The sequence below is a fragment of the Sinocyclocheilus grahami genome, unplaced genomic scaffold, assembly GCF_001515645.1.
Source record: "Sinocyclocheilus grahami isolate Dianchi unplaced genomic scaffold, SAMN03320097.WGS_v1.1 scaffold533.1, whole genome shotgun sequence".
Classification (NCBI taxonomy): Eukaryota; Metazoa; Chordata; class Actinopteri; order Cypriniformes; family Cyprinidae; genus Sinocyclocheilus; species Sinocyclocheilus grahami.
The window spans coordinates 554550-577939 of record NW_015505712.1 but is presented as its reverse complement, the minus strand read 5'-3'; the positions used below and the strand labels follow the sequence as shown (position 1 = coordinate 577939).

The following is a 23390-nucleotide window of genomic DNA, read 5'->3' as shown; positions in this document are numbered from 1 at the left end:
GTTTTTGGAATTACAATTTTATGTTTTTTATAATAATTTTACAACTTTTAATGTATGCAATAATATAAATCCATTAAACGACAACACCATTTGATCTAAAGGTATCAAACAAACTGTAAAATATTCAGAATATTATTCCCTATAATGCTCAAGGCTTGTTTTTTCAGATTATGCCTTTATTGTTTTTATATATAGCACTATATAAAAATATAAAAATTCATAAAATTATTATAAAAAACATAAAATTGTAATTCCAAAAACGGAGCTTTGTGCGATAACAGGTATGTTTTTCCAAACATTTTAGTATTGGTTTTATATTATAATGTCATGTAGTTAAATTGTTTAATTAATTTAAATGGTTAATTTTTTTTTTAATTCCTAGAAATGAAGCCTTGTGCAACATAAAGGGCATATATTTATGTCTATTTGAGTTAGTTTGGGCTCAAAACATAAAAGCTGCAAAGAGTTTAATTGGCAAAAAACCCGAATGTCTAATGAATGTCAAACGTCAAACTAACTTGAAATGGTTAACCCATTCTAAACCTTGTGTAAAAGGAATCCAGGGTTGCTTCACGTTTCACACTGTTCATAATTAATAATAATATGATGGGGTTAATAATAAATAATAAATTCTGGGTATTTATAAGATACCACTTCACACTGTACTAAACTTTAACGTTCCCATGCAGATAACCATGGTTTTATTATAGTAAAAGTGTAGTAATGTTTTTTTTTTTGGCGCATTGATTACCATTTGTATAAGCACAGTTTTACTACAAATAAAATGGTTAAACTATGGTTAGTGTAACAAGACCATGGTTAATTAGCATTGTTGATACTACCCTTCCATTATCTGTGTTACAGTTAGAAATGCTGAAATGGGAATGATTGGCCCCATTGAATGTCAGACCATTGATGAGATGAAATCTATCATGGACACTAACTTCTTTGGGCTTGTGCGACTCTTGAAGGAGATTCTGCCTGATATGAAGAAGAGAAAAAGTGGCCACATAGTGGTAATCAGCAGTGTAATGGGGATTCAGGGTGAGTTGTTAAAAATGGACAACAACCAGCTTTTACTAATGACTGGTTTTCTTAAGCTGATATTTGCATTTGAGCTCTTTATACCAGGGGGTGAGAGGTCCAACTTAGATGCTTAAAGGATTAACAACAATGACTAAAGAAGCTCTGAGAGGATTCAGTCAGGGTTTACCATCTCTAATCACTGTCATGTTCATGTACACAGGTATATTGTTTAATGACATTTATGCTGCTTCCAAGTTCGCTGTTGAAGGGTTCTGTGAGAGTCTGGCAGTTCAAGCTCTGAGATTCAATCTGAAGTAAGTGATCACACTCATATACAGTATAGGAGTCCAAGCATTGAATGGCCCCACATACCCCACTACCCAGAAGTACATTTACAACATGAATCTAGACAGAGTGGACATGAACCACATTGCCTCATCACATCCTATGATAGTTTTGTATGACTAGAACTACTCAAATTGACAAGTTTATAAGAGTTCAGTTTTCTTGTTCATGATAATAGATTGCAGCAGTAATTTCAAGATTTTCGATGTGTTCTGAAAGCTTTGACCCCCCACATTTAAGTTGTAATTGTATGTATATTGTATTTGCATCTGAGCAGTATCAGCCTCATTGAACCAGGACCCGTCATCACAGAGTTTGATCATAAGGTGTATGAGGAAGGCTTGAAGATAGACCTCTCCAAAGCTGATAAAGTGACAGCAGATATGTTTACCAACATCTACTCAAAGAATTACAACCAGATATTCCAGAGTCTTGGACAAACTCCAGAGGATGTTGCAGAGGTACTTTTCCAAAACATTTTATATAGCATTTCATTTATTTTATTCATCTATCTTTCCAATGCTCTGATGTTTGGTTTGGTCTCTGAATTACTAACAGTCCATATGTTGTTTCTTTTATAACCAGCACACATTCAAAATTATTACCATGGTCAACCCACCATTTCGTCATCAGACTAACCTTTCGTACACACCCCTCTCTAGGAGCTGGGTTGCAAATGGTAGAGATGCGGAGGTTGGTATCTCCTCAAAATAAAAGGAATATCTTCTATCAGCACAGGGAGGAAAGAGCAATTGTGAACCAATTGACATGCTGGATGTTAGTCCTCCAGGAGTAGGATGGGACACCCCTTAACATAATACAGCCATAATATCTTTGCATAATAATATCTTTATTTAGCATCAGTTCTGCATCACTGAAGTACTGTAGCCTACCAAGAAAGAAAAAAAGAAAAATAATTTGTTTAAAAATAGACTGCATAATAAGTACTGATATGTGCTTCTTCTTAGCATTTGTTTTCATGGAGTTTGTTTCATGGATTCGACGCTCTGTTGAGAATATTTGTGTTCATGAAGTCTGAATTTTAATAAAAACACCAGGCATATCATACACTTGTTGGCTTTTAAATGGTTACAGAGAAAACCTGAGCATCATACACTAAATAACTGAGCATTTTTAAAGTGTGCCTCATTACTAGAACATACTAAAAAAGAGAGCTATATAAGACATGTTTGATATCCTCCAGCTGGGTGGAATTCTGAAGCAATAAAAAAAAAAAACGGTCTGTGCCCAATCTGCCCATCATTTGCTATGCAATTTTTTGCAAAATCTGTCAACATTGACTGCCGAAAACATGCAGGCTGGCTCTGACTTTCAGTATCTAGCATCAGTGTGTCCAGACTGAAAAAGTCTGGCCCTGGGCAAAAGCCATGTTGTGTATTCCAGCCTTAACTGTAGACCGCCTTTCTAGAGCCAATTAATCGCACACGTTCTACAAGTTAATCAACTGAGAGTTCAGGATACATGGAGACGCGTTTAGCCTATAGGCAAAGATTTTGTATCGGATTGCCGTTTCGTCCAGACGGATCTGGCGTTTTGGGAGTGTGAAACCGCTATTTTTTGAAACCGGGTCCCAGAGTGGATAACTCTGAAAACGACACCCATGCGTTTTCTTGTGTACAGCCAATCCGAATATTTTGAAGTTAACCTTGTTTTCTGGAATACCTCCAAGGACAGCTGACCTGTTTTCATTATTTCAGAATTTCATTATATGTGAATAAATGCAATAATACATAATACCAAATATTGTACAATATTTTATTATAAATCACAGAGTTAGCTAAAAGTTTGCAAAATGTTCATAATAGTTCTGCTGTTACCTTGTGCTAATTGTTTCCTTAGTCTAATTTTCCATCCATCAGAATAAATTAATTGTTCATCTAATATTTTCTCTCTTTCTTTTGGTCATTTTGAAGTCTTATAATCTACTTTAGGTTATCCTTACATAGTACCAAGCAAAACTTAATCTCAGCCAAACTTAATCTGGATAAATCCCTTGATACAAAAACAAAAGATGAAGAGTCAGGACATGAGGGAACAGATTGTATTCTTAACTTTAGGATATTATCCAATTAATCTATGTATGTAATGAATTAAACTGATATGGTCTTTTACCAACTGTTGGAAGAAAAACATGAACAGTTGAAGAGCTAAATAGCAAATGCATGTGTCAGGCAAAGATAAGGAAAAGGTGAGGACAAAAATGCAAACATCATGTTGCCATTAGATTACAAGCACTTGAGGATTAATAAAGGATTAATTTAAATAAAGCTTCTGCATTCTACACAAACATTTTAAATCTCTTATTATAGCACCACCTTGTGGCCAGTTCTCTCAAAAGAGCATTGCGTTTGTACATATCAATTGTCATAATCTTCAAATAACAGAAATGATCATTTTATTGGCCCAGTTGTTCAAATCGGATTTTTGGGTGTCAGTTTAGAACAATTCTTGAACATGGGTTGTTCAAAAGAAACAGAAAAAAAAAGAATTCAGACATTGGATTAGATCCAGTCATCCTATCATGGTTTAATTGTCTGTAGGAGTTGTTCAAAACTTTGATCCAAAAAACCCCAAAATGATTATCCTGATCAGATTGGAACTCTATAGAGCACTCTCCCTCAGGATACGTGCATCATGGACAGTTGAATAGAATTTAAAAAAAAAGAAAAGAATAAAACTCATGCTTAGTGTGGGCAATCTGGACATCCTTTGGAAATTAGACAAATTGACCAGGCTGGCCAAAGCAATTGACACAGCTTTCACCAGAGTTCATTTGTGCTTTTAGAAGAGCAATGAGACGTTGTTCCACAGGCACACTGTGACTCCTTTATAATTTGGAGTGCATCGCCTCTTGTTTGTGTGTACCAATTATAATATAATATTAGGCTATTATATCACATAATTATGCATAACATAAGGAAGAAGGAAGAACACCATAACAAACACAAGGTTCAAGGAACTGCATGGCTGCTTGGACCAAAAGCTATAGTCTATAACCACGTGACTTTGCCTAATCTTGCGCTTGCAATTTCAGTTTTGTACTTTTTCAGTACAAAATGTCAGGGGTATACACAATATTAATGGTTTGACAGATGTAATAAGAGTGTCTCGAGATCAAATTTCGTAATTTCCGTTTCGTACAGTAGGAGGCGGTGTCAAGCAACCCCACGAAACAATAACAAGCAGAAGAATCACCGGATATCCGGAAGTGTTGCATTGTGGGGGTTATTTCGTTGGTCGCCAACCGAGTGGGTGAAGTAATGAATTAAGAGCTTCGAATGCTTAAAAAATTCCACCCCGGGCTTTAGCCGAACGCGCGCGGCGTCTGTTAGTTTATCCAGGCAGCTTGAGAATGAATGATCGGAGTTGAATCATGATTATAAACGCGCACAGGAACAGCAGCAGAAGCAGCTCTGATGTGTGGATGTGGAGAGTCAGCGTAAACTGATCAACCGAAAGGTACTGACTCCTCTCATCCTCCCTTCCTTGTGTCACACACTCAGACTCTTTCCCTGAATTTGAATTCAAAAGTATACGTTCTCTCTGGCAGTGTTTTAGTGATCTGCTATAAGAAAGCCGGCCACACCATTTGAATCTCCACACAAAGCCGCCGCTGTGGGTGTTGTTTCATTAACAGCCCATTGAACTTCCTCGCCTGCTTTCGATTCCCTTCAAACTCTGAAGCGTCTGGGGCCTGGCAGCTCATCCCTCATGGCCTCTTCATCGGGCAACGACGATGATCTGACGATCCCGAGGGCGGCGATCAATAAAATGATTAAAGAAACGCTTCCCAATGTGCGAGTAGCGAACGATGCCAGAGAGCTGGTGGTGAACTGCTGCACAGAGTTCATTCACCTCGTCTCATCAGAGGCCAACGAGATCTGCAATAAATCCGAGAAGAAGACTATATCCCCAGAACATGTTATAAACGGTGAGGATGTCACTTCTTGATGACCGTGAGGTCACTAACAGCTAATTAATCCATTTGGATACGTGATGGAGGATTTTATTCAAAGTTTGCGTAGTAAGTTTGAATTGAAGGGTAATTAACGCAAGAATTAACATACGTTTATTTATTCATTTTCATGTTATTCTAAAACCTGTGTTTCTTACTTGCTTCTGATGTACACAAAATGGGATGTTTGCCACCATTCACTGTCATTGGCACATCTTCCATACAATTCATGATGGAAAAACCAGCCTAAACTGGGGAGCATTTCTCAAAGCAACTATGGTCGCAAGTTCTGTTGTTACCAATAGAGTTAAACAGAACTAACGACCCTAGTTAGCTAATGATGTTTTTGAGAAACGCACCCCTGCTCTGCTGGTCTTAGCTGCTCTTCCACTCTGTGGCCAGATGCATAAACATAGCTAATATGTTAAGACAGTGTCTTGAGAACTAGTTTGACTACGTTTGAAACGTCCCTTTGAAATTTCTTGTCCCTTGAAATTTGACTGATTTTAAAGGGGTTTTGGGCAATTTTCGTCTGTTCAGCCTAGAAGACTTGCAGAAGATGGTCTGGGGGACCATCTTAAACTGGTTGGAATTCATCTAATAATGAAAACTATTTGGCTTGCTCCACACTTGTATGCTTTTCATTCTTCTTTCGAACACAAAATAAGATATTTTGGAAACATGTTTTTTTTTTTGCAGCGTTGAACAAATTTATTAAATTTCATGCATTTCATTTTCATGCAAAGAAACATTCTTCACAGTATCTTTGTGTTCCATATAGTAGAAAATCAGTCATACAGGTTTGGAGCAACACTAGGGTAAAAAAATTCATATTTTTTTTTCATGGATGAGCTATCCCTTTAAATATGTAAATCAAATCCACAATGGTGATTGGACTGCCGTCGCTTTGTGGGTTTGAACCTGCAAATTTTTAGGTCTTCTGAGGCCTTAGATTGTATTAACATAGACTAATTCAGGTTAATCTAAAGATTAATTTAGTAGTTTGGATTTGCAGAAACGGTGGATAGATAAGATTGTGTTACAGTCATGATATAGATTTACAGTATGAATGTGTTGATTTTTTTTATTTATTTTTTTACTGGTAGGACATTTGATTTCCAACAGATATATGTAACAGGGAATTTATTTATTTTTCCTCAGCACTTGAAAGTCTAGGTTTTGGAATTTTTTTTTCATGGATGAGCTATCCCTTTAAATATGTAAATCAAATCCACAATGGTGATTGGACTGCCGTCGCTTTGTGGGTTTGAACCTGCAAATTTTTAGGTCTTCTAAGGCCTTAGATTGTATTAACATAGACTAATTCAGGTTAATCTAAAGATTAATTTAGTAGTTTGGATTTGCAGAAACGGTGGATAGATAAGATTGTGTTACAGTCATGATATAGATTTACAGTATGAATGTGTTGATTTTTTTATTTATTTTTTATTTTTTTACTGGTAGGACATTTGATTTCCAACAGATATATGTAACAGGGAATTTATTTCTTTTTCCTCAGCACTTGAAAGTCTAGGTTTTGGGTCATACATCGCAGAAGTAAAAGATGTTCTGCAAGAGTGTAAAACGGTAGCACTTAAACGGAGGAAGGCCAGCTCTCGACTAGAAAACCTTGGCATACCTGAGGAAGAACTTCTCCGTCAACAACAGGAATTATTTGCCAAGGTAAAAATGCTGAAAGAGCTTTAAAAGCATGTCGAACTGTTCACGAAGCTGATTAAATCAACTTCTCGCTCTGTGGCTTTCCAGTTTATGCCTTGTATTTGTGTAACAGCATGAACGCTGTGATTTCAAGCGGTATTTATTTTTTTACTGGTAGGACATTTGATTTCCAACAGATATATGTAACAGGGAATTTATTTATTTTTCCTCAGCACTTGAAAGTCTAGGTTTTGGGTCATACATCGCAGAAGTAAAAGATGTTCTGCAAGAGTGTAAAACGGTAGCACTTAAACGGAGGAAGGCCAGCTCTCGACTAGAAAACCTTGGCATACCTGAGGAAGAACTTCTCCGTCAACAACAGGAATTATTTGCCAAGGTAAAAATGCTGAAAGAGCTTTAAAAGCATGTCGAACTGTTCACGAAGCTGATTAAATCAACTTCTCGCTCTGTGGCTTTCCAGTTTATGCCTTGTATTTGTGTAACAGCATGAACGCTGTGATTTCAAGCGGCTCTTCTGAGAAGTTCTGCTGTCTTACAGGCACGGCAGCAGCAGGCTGAGCTGGCACAGCAGGAGTGGTTACAGATGCAGCAGGCCGCCCAGCAGGCACAGCTAGCGGCGGCTTCAGCCAGTTCCGCTCAGCAGGCCGGATCTTCCCAGGATGAAGATGAAGAGGATGACATGTGAATCCCGGCAGGCTTTCACCGAAGCACACGGATAGATTGACAATATATATATATATATATATTTACAGACATGTTCGGTCTCCCACACACACTCTGTTCTCTGTAACCTTAGCAGAGAGGGACATCTGCAGTGTTTTCTTCTGTATAAACTTTTAAATCCCAGATCACCAGTATAAATTCATACTGACGGTTTAGGAGCGATCATGGGGTTTCTCCTGTGATTTGTTGCTATATTTGCCTCGATTCACTTGTTAACTAGAATTATTAGCTTTTGAAAATCCCTCTTTTCTTTCTCATTTGCTCCTGATTTAATTGAAGGCAGTTGCCATAAGTTTCACCGTATGTGTGTGGGAAGGATGTTAAGTCATGTGATGTGGCTGTGACATGAGGCGCACCATGTTAATTGTCATTGGTTAAATTCAGGAGCCGGCGTTTCGAATCGCATCCTGTTTTAGGCGATTTGCGTATTTCTCTTATATTTGTCTTTGTAAAATAGCTTAAAGAGACACATTTGGGGAACATTTTTTGGAAGCCGTTCATCCCCGCTTCTGTATTTCTCTTTGTTCTACTGCGTGAGATCAGAGAATGAGATTTGTAATGTAGGATGTTGCTTTTTGGTTCTTTTTAGTTCAAGTGAGGATAAAGATTACGTGTAGATAGGCTTTTACCTGCCCTGTGTTCAGAACAGTATTCCAAGGAAAAGATTTACATGTGCAGAATAAAATCTGTCTCATAGTACCAAAGATAGAAAAACTAAGAAAATTCAGTCACCAGATAGGCTTCGGAAATCTGCTCATGGTATTTGCTCTCTGTATGACGTGAGTGCTTTGGTGCCTATCGCACTGAGCGCTCTGTAACACTCACTTTGTACTATGTTTTGATAGCAGATTTTTTCCAGGTGCAATGTGTAAAAGTGGAGTTGTGAATGTGTGGTTAATTCATATCTTGTGATGACTGGTAAGGTGTAGTTGAGAAACGTATTCACATGCCTTTGCGAAAGCTGTAAGCTGTATTCTCTAAGCAATAAAGTCGACCCGTTTTATAGACGGCCTGTGATCTGTTTTGTTTTTGTTAATTAAAATATTTTAAATACAACTTTTGAAAAAAGTGTTCTTGATGGTAATTTTCAGATTTTCTTTATTATTATTTTTTATTAATGACCACGAAGAAATAATGCAGAAAGTGTAAACCTTTGTATAACTGAAAATGGAAATAGTGACCTGTATTCTTTGAACAGGGTGAAGGTTATATTACGGTGCGTCGACAGATGGCGCTCCTGTGGAGACGACAGTCCTGCTATGGCAAAGGCTTGAAACATTAATATTAATGACGCAATCTGACGTTCTCCCAGTAGTCGAGAGTGATTTGCTGAATCATTTGCTCATGAATATTAACAATTTACGTGACTGGACGCTGCCCGAAGGTTACCAGGCCTAATTAATATTTATAAGCTTTGCCTCTGCCATAGTATAAGTCGTAAATTCCTACTGTGGACGTGTAGAGAAACTGTTGCGCTCCAGTCCTCCACCGTTCCTACCATTCCGCCTTATTTACGCGTACAGAAGTGAAAGGTCGATCGGTTTCTGAGTTCGGCTGTATCAGATAAACAGAGACAGTTTTGCAGAGCATTCAAGTCAAGAATAACAATAAGTTTATGAGGTGACAGTTGGTACTGGCGAACTTTATGTACTTGTGAAGAATTGCCATCGACAGAACGGTCTGTTTTGCCAGTATTACACCAAGGTTGTTCTTCTACTCCAGTTTTTTCCCCTCCCCACTAAACCCAGCCGAGATACGGTAAGTGTCAAACTGACAGAATATGTATACGATATGTATAGAGGCGTTTAAATGTGTACTGCACGGTCATATTCTGTTCAGGGGTAAATCATCGTGTAAATGTTTATAAACACTGTCGCACGGCTGATTTGTGTACGATATTGTTTTGATCTGGCTTTAGTCAATATTATCTGTCTCGTGTTTGATAGTTGCTATAAGCAGAAGCCCATGTTCAACAATAAGAAAATGATTACCATGGCTGTTGAGATTAGTGGTACATTTATTTATTTGCCATGGATGTGTTTTGCAGCTACATTGTTTACGATATGTTTTTGTCAGTTGAGACGTTTAGCTGTCACCTTTAGACAGATCATATCTGCTAATAAGAAGAAATTATTCCTGTATGGGTCTTCTGTTCTTTATGCTTTGGAAATAATGATCATCATCAATGTTCTGCAATAACAAATCAAGATGTGACATATCACAGGAAATTCAAGAACATAGTTCATGTCATCCAGAAGAAAGCCAGAACAAACTCATTCATTCTGACTGACATGAAGCAGATATGTACATTTACTGTAAAGGACTTTGAACACATTGATCTGTTAAATGCAGGCAGTACATTTCAGGTTAGACTTGAATAGGTATTCTGGGTATTCTCATAAAAAATGGTGTGGAAATCTGAGTCTGTCCTGTCAGTGGCATTATATATTATTTATTTTGGGTAATGTTTGCTACAAGATATTAATATAATATTGTACTTAGTACACCATTTGAAACAATGGCTGTATGGATGTTTCTAGGCTGTTGATCTTGTGAAATGTCTAGTCAGCAGTAGGTCTTAAATCTTTACCAGCTTTCTATGTTTAATTCATTTATTGGCTTGGTTGGAGTTATAGCTCATGAAAATAGGTATGGTTCACCCCACCCCCACCCCCCTTTTGGTACATTATTTACTCACCCATATGTCTTTCCAAACCTTATTACTTCCTGTCTTCTGTGGAATACACAGAAGATATTTTGAAGAACTATTTTCGTCTATTCAATGAAAGTCACTGGGGTCTAAGACAACATTGATTTGTGAATACAGTACAGGTTTAGAATAATGTGAGGTTGAGTAAATGACAAACTTTTCATTTTGGGGTTGAAGTCTAAAAATACTTTTAAACAGCACCACAGAGACACTCTATGAATATTTTTTTCTAATAAATAAGCCTAAATAGCTTACTTCCAGTTGTCACATTTCAGCATGTTGTTAATATTGTATTCTTTTTTTATCTAAAAATTTCATAACGTTTTCACTTTATTTCTTATAGGAAACACTTGTAGTTCTAATTGAATCCTCGTCCAACGTGCACAGGGTTGTGGGCAGTATTAGCTGTTAGAGTGTGCATGGATTTGCACTTTGAATTTCCACCAAAAATAACCATTCAGGTACCTTTGGAATATACCTTTGTAATAGTGCTGGGCGGTATGACCAAAAATTTATATCACGGTATTTTTCAAAATGATACCGGTTTCACGGTACATGACGGTATTTTTTTGTCATGCATGACCGGGTGTTAACCATATTCTCTACTGATTGAGGGAGGAAATACTGCAGTATATTAACTTAGAATGCCCTATTTTACTGTCATGATGAGTGAATATTGTCAAAAAATACCACACTAAATAGTGACTAAACACGACCCCTTTTAATACATGTTAACCAGGAGTCACTCTCATTCCTAATCGCGGCATCGTCTGATAAAATCAACATGCATCTACACCAGTGGTTGCCAACCCATCGATCGCAAAAAGTTTCGATGGCAATGGCATTTTCTTCTCGTATAAAGCGCAGCTCTGCTTTGTTTAAAGCGGTAAACAAGGTAATGCTATAGTGCGGTCGGTTCATAAGCAGTGTTGCCAAGTTTTGACCCAAAATTGGGCTACTTAACACTGTTGCCGCGGGTTTTTGTTCATGTCCGTGGGTTGAAGCGACCCCAATAACGTGATATTTAGTCCCTGGAATGTGAAGTTTACTGGAAGATCCCGCCGAAAAACGTGTATTTTACCCCCGGAATGCGATTTCTTTTACAGGGGAACCCCCTCGAAACGCGGTTGGACTAGTTTTATTGCGAAAACCTGGCAACCCTGTTCATAGGCGCTATCTCCTGTCAGAGAGTGCGTCTCATTCAGACCTGCTGTTTTTGTTTCGTGCAGATGTTTTATGTAGCAAATAAATAACACCTAAAGTCAGACCATTCTGTTTTTGTTTTAAATCCTGAAATTATTCTAAATCAAATCAAAAACAACTGCCCGTGCAGATCATGATTCAAATGCAGTGGTTGCCTCCATAGGCGTAATTTGCGGGTGGGACGGGTGGGCCATGTCCCCACCACTTTTTGCCTGGGTCGATATTGTCCCTACCACTTTTTGAAAGTAATTGAAAAATATATTGCGGAAGGTAGGCTATGTATTAAAGGGAAAACAAGATCAACAAATCATTCTTCATAATCTAATTAGGGTGATAAATTTTTTTTTGGACTCCTTATGCATGCATAACTCGTGCAGTGCAATAACGATGTGATTTGCAGCTGTCGCACTTTTCGTAATGTCATTAGGCTATACCATTTTATTTTATAAATGGAGAGCTTCCTTGTGCTAAGTATAGGCCTGCCCTCTACTAAAGATTTTTAGTCGCACGTTATATTAAATTGATTAATAATAATAATATATTAATTATTAAATATATAATTTATAAGCGCCATACTTCAATATAGGCTATAGGCAGACGTATTAGAGCCTATTCTGCGCTCAAGCTCGCGCATAAAGCAATTGCCTCAAAGCACCGGCAAAGTGATTCTGAACGTGTCGGGGGAAAAGAAGACATTTTAATTATTTATTAATAAACTAGTGCTTTCTGAGTCAGTGTCGGGTGCAAAGATGAGGTTGCCGAATGCAGACGCTGACTCGCCATCTCCACATGGACGTGCCTTTAATAGAAATGCACCTTTTCATACGGACTACAAAATTAAAGAATATTACAAAATCGAGTGGGCGAGTTTTCCTTATATTTATTTTATTATTCATATAAAAATTATAATAACCTGTTTTGGTTATATTTACTATTAATTGCAGAAAGTGCGCTCAGCAAAAATGACACTCTCACGCTTAAGTAAAGTAAAAGACCGCTTCTTAAACCAGAGAAAGTTTTTTTCGAGTTCAATTTCGAGTTAAAAAGTCATAATTGAGAGGTATAAACTGGCAATTCTGACTTTTTTTGTCGTCTGAATTGCGAGAAAAAAAGTCAGAATTGCGAGTTTTTGTCTCGCAATTGTGACTTAATATCTGGCAATTCTGACTTTATATCTCACAATTGCGAGTTTATATCTCACAATTCTGTGAAAAAAAGTGTGAACTGTGAGATAAAAAGTCGCAATTACCTTTTTTTTCTTTCTTTTTTTTAATTCAGTGGCGGAAACGGGCTTCCATAGAAACGGACTTCCATACCTTATGCTATGGAGGCTCTTTCTTTTTTTTGAACTGTGAGATAAAAAGTTGCAATTACCTTTTTTTTTCTTTCTTTTTTTTAATTCAGTGGCGGAAACGGGCTTCCATAGAAACGGACTTCCATACCTTATGCTATGGAGGCTCTCTCTTTTTTTTTGATTCCTCAGTGTTTGCTAAACGTTCTGTAATTTATTAGTCATTATATAGTCTAATACAGTGAAAAGTGAAAGCATCCGAAGCACGGCTTATAACGTGTCAAAAGAGGGACTTGCCTTCAAATCACAAATAATACTACTGATGAAAAAGAACTGGTTGAATGTTAACTACTTTCGTTTCCATATAACTATAAACTACCATAAAAGTTCATAATCGTGCATTGATTAACAGCATTGTTGTAGCGCAAAAAAAAAACCGTGCTCGTGCAGCCAACTGAGAAAGTTAATAGCAAAAGAGCGGCCAGTGGGAAGAATGAGTCTGGAACCCTGAATTGCCCAGCTCCCTCTGTCAATGATCTACCTGCGTTCAAAATTCTCTGGCACCGCCCCTGGTACATCGTTGTATTTTTGAAAAGCAAAAATTAAGTTTGTTCAACTCTAAACCCAGTCCCCAAGTAAATTACTGAAATTTTATCAATATCTCCCTTACTGTACGTAAAGTACATAATTATTCTTAGAAAACAATTACTGTAATTCACCAAAAGGGTTGTTTATATTCCAACGGTTGTAGTACGTTTGTAGTTACAAGACTGACTTACTACACATGCAAATTTGCCAATATCTTCCTTACTGTACATACAGTAAATAATTAATCTTAAAAATTACTGTAATTCACCAAAAGTGTTTTTTTTTTCATATTCCAAAGGTTACAGTACGTTCGTAGTGACCAGACTGACTTACTACAGGTGATATTAGTCATTATATAGCCTAATACAGTGAAAAGTGAAAGCATCCGAAGCACGGCTTATAACGTGTCAAAAGAGGGACTTGCCTTCAAATCACAAATAATACTACTGATGAAAAAGAACTGGTTGAATGTTAACTACTTTCGTTTCCATATAACTATAAACTACCATAAAAGTTCATAATCGTGCATTGATTAACAGCATTGTTGTAGCGCAAAAAAAAAACCGTGCTCGTGCAGCCAACTGAGAAAGTTAATAGCAAAAGAGCGGCCAGTGGGAAGAATGAGTCTGGAACCCTGAATTGCCCAGCTCCCTCTGTCAATGATCTACCTGCGTTCAAAATTCTCTGGCACCGCCCCTGGTACATCGTTGTATTTTTGAAAAGCAAAAATTAAGTTTGTTCAACTCTAAACCCAGTCCCCAAGTAAATTACTGAAATTTTATCAATATCTCCCTTACTGTACGTAAAGTACATAATTATTCTTAGAAAACAATTACTGTAATTCACCAAAAGGGTTGTTTATATTCCAACGGTTGTAGTACGTTTGTAGTTACAAGACTGACTTACTACACATGCAAATTTGCCAATATCTTCCTTACTGTACATACAGTAAATAATTAATCTTAAAAATTACTGTAATTCACCAAAAGTGTTTTTTTTCATGTTCCAAAGGTTTCAGTACGTTCGTAGTGACCAGACTGACTTACTACAGGTGACATTTTGACAATAACACCCTTATTGTATGTACAGCACACAACTATTTTTTATTAAAAACTAATTCACCAACTGTTTTTTTTTTCATGTTCTAAAGGTTGTAGTACTCTCCCAGTGGCCTTGGATTCTATAGCAGATTATTTATTTATATTCATATTTTATTTATGTATGTGTGTGTGTGCTTGTGTTTGTGTTTGTATGTACAGTGCGTGCATAATTATTAGGCAAGTTGATATTCTGATCATATTTTTTTTTTACCAAGCACATTTTACAAATTCCAAACCACATCAATCTTAATAACTACTATTCATTTTGTATTTAATCATTTATAAATGATATACAGTATAATTGTCCATGAAGGCTGGAAGTGAAAATCTTCATATATTCAGGTGTGCATAATTATTAAGTAGGTTTTCTTTTACCGATAAAATGAGGCAAAAAAGTTATTAAGATTGATGTGGTTTGGAATTTGTAAAATGTGCTTGGTAAAAAAAAAATATGATCAGAATATCAACTTGCTTAATAATTATGCATGCACTGTACATACATACACACACACACACACACACACACACACACATACTTGCCTTTGTGGTTTATGGGGACTCTCCATTGGTGTAATAATTTTTATACTGTATAAACTGTATTTTTTATCACCCTACACCAACCCTACGCCTAAACCTACCTAATTTTTTTAAAGAAAATTGTTGTGTACTGTACATACAGTAAGGGAGATATTGTCTATGGTGACATATTGGTTAAATATTTTCTGTCAGTTTGCCCACAAGGCATTTACTATGGCGTTGTAAACATAATTTGTATTAATTATTGGACTTTGTTTTGTACTGAGAGGTAAATTTGCAGATGATCCCTAAAGCAGCCTAGGCGAATATCCAGCGAATATCAAACCTAAAACTAACTTTACCGCGCTATATCAATGTACTATGATTTATTGGTACACACTGATTCTAATTAGAGTATTAATTAGGATGGATGGTGTGCAAATTGGGATGCAGCAATATTAACAATGTTTGAAAACATGTTGACAACATGCTAAAACATGTTAAATCACAATGTGGAAACACATTGGGAAGTCGTGGCCTAATGGTTAGAGAGTGGGACTCATAACCCAAAGGTTGTGGGTTCGAGTCTTGTACCAGCAGGGATTGTAGGTGGGGGGAGTGTATGTACAGCGCTCTCTTCCACCTTCAATACCACGACTGAGGTGCCCTTGAGCAAGGCACCGAACCCCCAACTGCTCCCCGGGCGCCGCAGCATAAATGGCTGCCCACTGCTCCGGGTGTGTGTTCACTGTGTGTGTGTTCACTGCTGTGTGTGTGCACTTTGGATGGGTTAAATGCAGAGCACTAATTCCTAGTATGGGTCACCATACTTGGCCACATGTCACGTCACTCACTCACTCATTAACAATGTTAAAACATAATATAAATGTGCTAGCAACATGCTAAACAAGCTTAAAACATGTTTAGTCTAGCACATGTATGCAGTAGCAATGGCTAACAATACTTGTTAAAAATGCTAACAATTAGAAACATACTAACAAGGCCTAGAAAATTGTCATCTGATGTGGTTTCTTAGTGATCTTATGAGGTCATTTGAGTCTGAAAAAAGGTCTAAGTGGTCTAATGTGCAGTCTAATATGGTCTGTCTGAGATTTAATTTGTTCATCTGTCTATCTGACAATAAAACCTTCAAGCTTCAAGCTTTTAAAACCATTTAATTCGTTGTCATCAGACTTTATGTACACTACCAGTCAAAAGTTTTTGAACAGTAAGATGGTTATTGTTTTTTAAAGAATTCTCTTCTGCTCACCAAGCCTGCATTTATTTGATCCAAAAATACAGCGACAGTAGTAATATTGTGAAATATTTTTACTATTTAAAATAACTGCTTTCTATTTGGATATATTTTAAAATGTAATTTATTCCTGTGATCATTACTCCAGTCACACGATCCTTCAGAAATCATTCTAATATGCTGATTTGATTTGCTGTTCAAGAATCATTTTTTTATTATTATCAATATTTAAAACAGTTGAGTAAATTTTTTTCAAGATTCTTTAATGAATAGAAAGATACAAAGATCAGTATTTATCTGAATTAAAAAGGTTTGTAACATTATACACTATTCCATTCAAAAGCTTGGAGTCAATTTTTTTTTTTTTAGAAAGAAATGATAGAAATGAATACTTTTATTTAGCAAGGATGCTTTAAATTTATCAAAAGTGATGGTAAAGACATTTATAATGTTACAAAAGATTTCTATTTCAGATACATGCTGTTCTTCTGAACTTTCTATTCATCAAAGAAACCTGAAAGAATTCTACTCAGCTGTTTTCAACATAATAATAATAATAATAATAATAATAATAATAATAATAATAATAATAATAATAATAATAATAATAATAATAATAATAATAATAATAATAATAATAATAATAATAATAATAATTCTATTTGGATATATTTTAAAATGTAATTTATTCCTGTGATCATTACTCCAGTCACACGATCCTTCAGAAATCATTCTAATATGCTGATTTGATTTGCTGTTCAAGAATCATTTTTTTATTATTATCAATATTTAAAACAGTTGAGTAAATTTTTTTCAAGATTCTTTAATGAATAGAAAGATACAAAGATCAGTATTTATCTGAATTAAAAAGGTTTGTAACATTATACACTATTCCATTCAAAAGCTTGGAGTCAATTTTTTTTTTTTTAGAAAGAAATGATAGAAATGAATACTTTTATTTAGCAAGGATGCTTTAAATTTATCAAAAGTGATGGTAAAGACATTTATAATGTTACAAAAGATTTCTATTTCAGATACATGCTGTTCTTCTGAACTTTCTATTCATCAAAGAAACCTGAAAGAATTCTACTCAGCTGTTTTCAACATAATAATAATAATAATAATAATAATAATAATAAAATGTGTTTTGAGCAGCAAATCAGAATATCAGAATGAAAGGATCATGTGACTGGAGCAATGATGCTAAAAATTCAGCTTTGAAATCACAGGAATAAATTAAAATTTAAAATATATTCAAATAGAAAACAGTTATTTTAAACAGAAAAATATTTTATATATTTAAAAATTTTAGAGTTTTTGCTACTTTGGATCAAATAAATGCAGACTTGGTGAGCAGAAGGGACTTCTTTAAAAACATAAAAAATCGTACTGTTCAAAAACGTTTGGCTGGTAGTGTATCTAGTTATAATATGTGATTCCTAATATCGTCGTCTGTGTCCTCGCAGTGCTTCTTCACTGAAATTCCACTCAGAAATGCTTGCATGGTGCAGCCTTTCTAATATGTTAGCACGAACATTGGTAAAGGCCAACTTTTTGGCCCAAAGTAGAGCTGTCAGTGAAAGTTTAGTGCTTATTTTAGCCTGTTGGCACTGAATCTCAGTTTCACCATATATTTGTGGTCATCTTTCTTTTATCAATGTATGATTAAGCCACACAAGGTAATAAATGTGTTATGACAGACATGAAGAAACATAGTTTCTTCCTCTTTTATAAACACACCCTGTACTAGGATGTGACACATTCTGCCACTGGCCTGTGGAGACTTGGTTTGATCTCTAAGCAGCTGTTATTCTCATCATTAAGCAGCCTTGCTCTGTTGATCACAGCAACTCTAGAGTTATTACTTTTTCCATAGATTGATTTGTAGTGGTGTGTTATGGCTGATTTGTTTCTTTGTTTTGAAGTTATTGACCTTTAAAGGTCAAGTGTCTCATTTTTGTATTAAATTAGCAGTTTAATGTACAGAGCCAAATATAAGTAATCCATTCAATGGTTGTTTTACATTACTTTTACATTACTGAATGGCCCCTCATCTGACATTGTTTGGGTAAACTGGTAGTCCAGCCTCAAACTCATGCCGTTGGTTAACTTGTCATAATGAATGTTTTCAAAGTGTCATAAAATGGCATCAAAAAGATAAATGTAAACACTCTGGCTTTATGGCACTTTGAAAACATTAATTATGACAGGTTAACCAACAGCATGAGTTTGAGGCTGGACTACCTGTTTACCCAAACAATGTCAGATGAGGGGCCATTCAGTATATTACGCATATCAACTTTAAATGTCTCCATGAAAAGAGATCCCATGAATTTTTTTGGCTTTAAGTCTGTGTTTGCTTTGAATTAATTTGGTAATGTGCCTCTAAGCAGGGATGCACATATTGGGCCTATTTAGCTATCGGAGTTTCATTTACACTTGGCCACATAAACGTGTCTCTGCAAAATGAATATAAATCCGATCTTCAGTTTCCATGCTCTATGCAAATTCCACACTATATTTCAATTTCACTTAATCAAAAGCAACAGATAGGCCTATGCAAATTCTTTTGAAGGTCAGCTGGTTTCAATGTCAAAGACTGCAATAGATAATGAGATAATTTCATGAAGGCATAGGCCTAGACATAGTCTTCTTCAGCACTTAATGAAGATGAATTTGCCCCAGATTGAAGATGTGATGCCAAATGATTTTTATCAGTTTGCTCATACTTGTTGAAGAGAGATGCTCATCTCCTATGGGCCATATCTGTGGAGATGTGTGTTGCAATAGCTGTGTGGTGTCAGGCCACTGGAAGCAGGTAGCTATAACACACTCTCACTCCTTTATTTTTTGCCATTTTGGGGGGAGTAACATTTACATGTGGCTACAACAAGCAGATGCATTGACACTTGTCCAGTTGCCCACTTGTCCATCTCAAACCATGGTCCCATTTACAAAAAATGATTTTTTTTTTTGTTTGTTTTTTTTACAATTGCAGTAATAATACTCAGATTAATTTGTTTAAAATTAATATTGAAATTAATATTGGGATCATTGAATTATTGACTCTCCAGTTTGTGAAAAATTTGTATTTATTCAGTAATGAAACACCGCTGTGTGTTGCCCATAGACGTGCAACAGTTTTGCTGTGGAAATTTCCATTGGCAAAACAAAGCAAAAACATTCAATGAGAATTTTATGTTTAAAATGTGTCCAAAACCTGCAGTATTAACTTCTTGTTTATTGAACTGTTGTGTAAAATCAATATTGTATTTGCAAATATGCTGAAATTACAATTTTTTTTATATGATGTAAATATAAGACAAAAGCTCATACATTTTCTGTCAGTGACATACGCTACTCAGCTCACATCATTAAAACAACAGTTAGGATATTATCATACATATCGCGCACCCCTACTCCTAAACATAAACAAAATTCTAGCTAAGCAGATATATGCATGTTAAAATGTACAGTCTTTGTCTTCTCAGAAAATGGAGCAAAAATATTGACGACTCGGACTCATCCTGCACCACAGATTTTTGTCCAATCAAATGCTTTCTAGAGAACGTCCACCTAAAACAATCCAGCTGATGTAGCAAATCATGGTTGATGGCTTTGACAAAACTAATTCCTATTGGCTATTTAAAAGAAAAAGGGATGAGACCTTCGATATGTTCCACCCAACAACTTTGTTTCAATAACAAGTACAACACAAGAAAATTCAGTGAAACTCAGTAACATCAATATATTTATGATTTTATTTTGAGTTTAAAATGTCTTGAAATGACCCATATTTGTCATGTGTGAGGTGTGTGGGTTGTAAAAGATTACTAGTCTTTACTCACTTGCCCATCTTGTTTCCTTATGTGCTGAGTGAGCAATGAAGTTTAGGTTGCCACAAGTTCTGTGTGCAGCCATCTCATGTTTACTGGAAGTGTGGTTGTGACTTAACAGTTAGCTATGTGTGACTCATGATGAGTTCAGGGTGTTTAGGAAAGGTGTAAACATATAGTTACACTTGGCTCATGCAAATGGCTAATTTACTGCATATTATTTGGGACAAAATCATTATTTACAGAGAGACACATAAGGCTACATCACACATAAGTCACAATGTTAGCATATTGTTCAGGTGTAAGCTTGTGGTAGGCGGTGTGATTGGGAGCTATTGGTTTATCCTTGCGGAGACTGTTTGTGTTTTATTATTACCCAGCAATAAAGGTTGCAATAACCAGTAGTTGGTATGCAATTCAGTATTGGATATTCACAATGTATTTTTGGTGATTATTTTTATTATTATTTAAAGGAATCAGTACTTTTATTGAGCAAGGATGCATTAAATAAAAAAAAATAGAAAGTAATAGTAAAGACATTTTTAATGCTACAAAATATTTTTTTTCTGTTCATCCTCAAAAAAAAAAAAAAAGATAATTGTTTCCACAAAAATGTTAATTAGCACCGCTTATTTCAGTATTGATAATAACAACTGTTTTTTGAGTAATGGATGCTGACAGTTCAGCTTTGCCATTATAAGAACAAACTGCATTTTATAATATATTAAAATAGACAAGTTTAACAATATTACTGTTTTTATTACTGTTTTTACAACCTTAGTTACCATAAGAGACTTGTATGATATGAAAAATTGATACCTTCAGGCAAAATTCTAATATTTGATTCTAAATTAAATATAGTCATATCGACAATAGGCATTTCTACTGACTAAATCACAAATTATTTTTAAGAACATCTTATTTAGCAAATTTTATTTGCCTTTTTACTGATTTCTTTTTCCTTTGGTTTTACCACCTAAACAGAACATACACTTGCATCTTTTCGCAATGGATTTATTGCAAAAGATACAGAGAATATGAGCTGTTCACCAAAGACCATTTCTACAGTCAGAGACATTCAGATATTTGTCACTCTTGTTGTATTTGGGCCTCAGTCCAGTTGGTCTGAAAGCTATACATGTCATTTATGGTGGTTCAGTTCTGCAAATTAGGCAGGATTGTTTTCATAACTATTGCAAATTCTACTGGAGCCCACATTAATCGTACCCCAAGCACATTTTCAAGTGAGCTTGGGTGTGGTTTTTCAGCCACCAACCAATTCTGATTAGAAGCTTAATTAAAAGCTTATTCATCTCAGTGGAACTGCTGCTGAATGAAATCCCGGCAAACCCCACGTGATCTGGTCCCCACTACGCCAGTGCACATTGGCTCAGGAGATTCAAGGTAGAACTCATTAGTCTAACCATCAGAGAGCACTTTACCTCTCTCATTGACATTTCATTAATATCCCTGAAGGCTTTTCTGTAGTCTGGTTGAGTCGCCCTGCAAAGCACTTATAGTATCACACCTATTTAAAAGCTCCAAATCCCTATAGCAATTTGTGGCTAAACTTCAAAGTGTTTTCTAAAAGCAACTTTCTTGCCTTGCCGCCATATTTATCTAAGTGGACTTCATTGTATTGATCATTGTATTGACCTCATGGCAATGATTACTTAAAGGGATACTACACCCAAAAATGAAAATTCTGTCATTAATTACTCACCCTCATGTCGTTCCAAACCCGTAAGACCTTTGTTCTTTTTTGGAACACAAATTTAGACATTTTTGATCAAATCCGAGAGTTTTCTGAACCTCTATAGACAAGTAGCTAACTGAAATGTTCCCAGGCCCATAAAACGTAGTAAGGACATCGTCAAAATAGTCCATGTGACATCAGTGGTTCAACCAGAATTTTACGAAGCTACGAGAATATTTTTGGTGTACATAGAAAACAAAAATAATTACTTTATTCAACAATTCTTCTCCTCTGCGTAACTGTCCGCCACCATTAACGAGAGTACCATGATGCATGCAGGGGACGGTTACGCGGAGGAGAATTGTTGAATAAAGTTGTTATTTTTGTATAATGGTAGAAGATGAAAAAATATGGAATTACTAATGTAAATATAAAACACCTTCTGCAAATGCAAATAGGGTCAAAAAGTTTTATTTGTGTGTTTTTCTTAAAAAATAAAGTTAATTTAGTTAGGTTGATTAAGTTAACTACTTTAAGTTGTGTAGTAATTAAAATGTGTAATCATTGCATTTAATGGAGAAACAAATTATGGAGGTGTAAGATGGATGAAGGTCAATGTCATAAACAATTTAAATGATTAACAATTATAATATTAACAATTATTCCTCTTTCTAAAAATACATTCATCATATTGTATTCTACTGTCCCTTTCCTTTGTGCAAATGTAGAGAGAGACCTTTGCTTTGGACAGTCATTTAAAAAAAATTAAGTTTAGTCAGAGGTACAGAGTCTGATCCTATTTTTCAAGATTACTGTTTTTTTTTGTGAACAGAACGAACAAAACTCCGATCTTTCTGGATACACGCACCATAACAACAGCTTTTTATCATAATGTTAAGAATTTGCCTAAAATGAGGCACCGATACCACTTTTTCCAGTACTCGCACGATACCGATACTTTTATTTTTGGTACTTGCCGATACCGAGTACCGATACCAATATTTTCATTGCATATGTACATTTTTTCAATATTGGGTACAGAAACCAAAAGAGTATGTATAATGTTAGTTGGTTAACTTCATTTATCAAATAGATACAGTCAAACCAAAATTTATTCAGACACCTTCAACATTTCTCACATTATCACAGTTTTATTCGCTATAGTTTAGAAAATGTTAATAAAATATGACAAGAACTCAGAGTTAAACTGTGTCAGAACAAATTCAGCTTGATATTGCCAGATAACTTTGATAGAAAGGTATGTAATGGATTACAATAAACCAAAAATTATTCATACAGCTGTCAATATTTACACAACTATCAATACTTTGTCGGGTGACCCTTAGCCTTAATGACAGCCTGTAGTCTCCTGGGCATGCTGTCAACCAGCTTCATGCAAACCTGAACTTCAATTTTTTCCCAGACTCGGTCTGAATAATTTTTGG

General features: G+C 35.6%; 3 protein-coding genes across 4 annotated transcripts in view; all 3 read left to right on the top strand.

The window, feature by feature from the left end:
• Window positions 1-2025, top strand: part of LOC107555386 (retinol dehydrogenase 8-like) — a gene marked incomplete at its 3' end in the record, with an annotated part of 5874 nt that extends 3849 nt beyond the window's left edge. Inside the window, exons 3-6 of the mRNA XM_016238160.1 lie at window positions 865-1044; window positions 1247-1340; window positions 1649-1832; window positions 1957-2025. Coding sequence (XP_016093646.1) covers window positions 865-1044; window positions 1247-1340; window positions 1649-1832; window positions 1957-2025 — 527 coding nt within the window. The remainder of the gene's footprint in view (window positions 1-864; window positions 1045-1246; window positions 1341-1648; window positions 1833-1956) is intronic.
• Window positions 2026-4583: 2558 nt separating this feature from the next.
• On the top strand, window positions 4584-8309 carry dr1 (down-regulator of transcription 1). Of its 2 annotated transcripts, XM_016238158.1 has the most exons (4): window positions 4584-4851; window positions 4943-5323; window positions 6867-7030; window positions 7566-8309. In XM_016238158.1, exons 2-4 carry the CDS (start codon window positions 5104-5106, stop codon window positions 7710-7712), a joined length of 531 nt encoding a protein of 176 aa, XP_016093644.1. In that variant the 5' UTR covers window positions 4584-4851; window positions 4943-5103; the 3' UTR covers window positions 7713-8309. The 2 variants fall into 2 exon arrangements, with proteins under 2 accessions (XP_016093644.1, XP_016093645.1); XM_016238159.1 differs by having other exon boundaries at window positions 4584-5323.
• Window positions 8310-9217: 908 nt separating this feature from the next.
• The window catches only part of LOC107555383 (guanine nucleotide-binding protein G(I)/G(S)/G(O) subunit gamma-12-like), a 72385-nt gene continuing 58212 nt past the window's right edge, over window positions 9218-23390 (top strand). The window contains exon 1 of the mRNA XM_016238156.1: window positions 9218-9508. The gene's annotated coding sequence lies outside the window, so the exon portion shown is untranslated. The remainder of the gene's footprint in view (window positions 9509-23390) is intronic.

Excerpts from the sequence above, each read along its gene's own strand:
- dr1 (XM_016238158.1), top strand. The coding sequence starts at position 5,104 with ATGGCCTCTTCATCGGGCAACGACGATGATCTGACGATCCCGAGGGCG. Across the intron at positions 5,324-6,866 it reads CCCAGAACATGTTATAAACG|CACTTGAAAGTCTAGGTTTT; the intron begins GTGAGGATGTCA and ends CTTTTTCCTCAG. Across the intron at positions 7,031-7,565 it reads AACAGGAATTATTTGCCAAG|GCACGGCAGCAGCAGGCTGA; the intron begins GTAAAAATGCTG and ends GCTGTCTTACAG.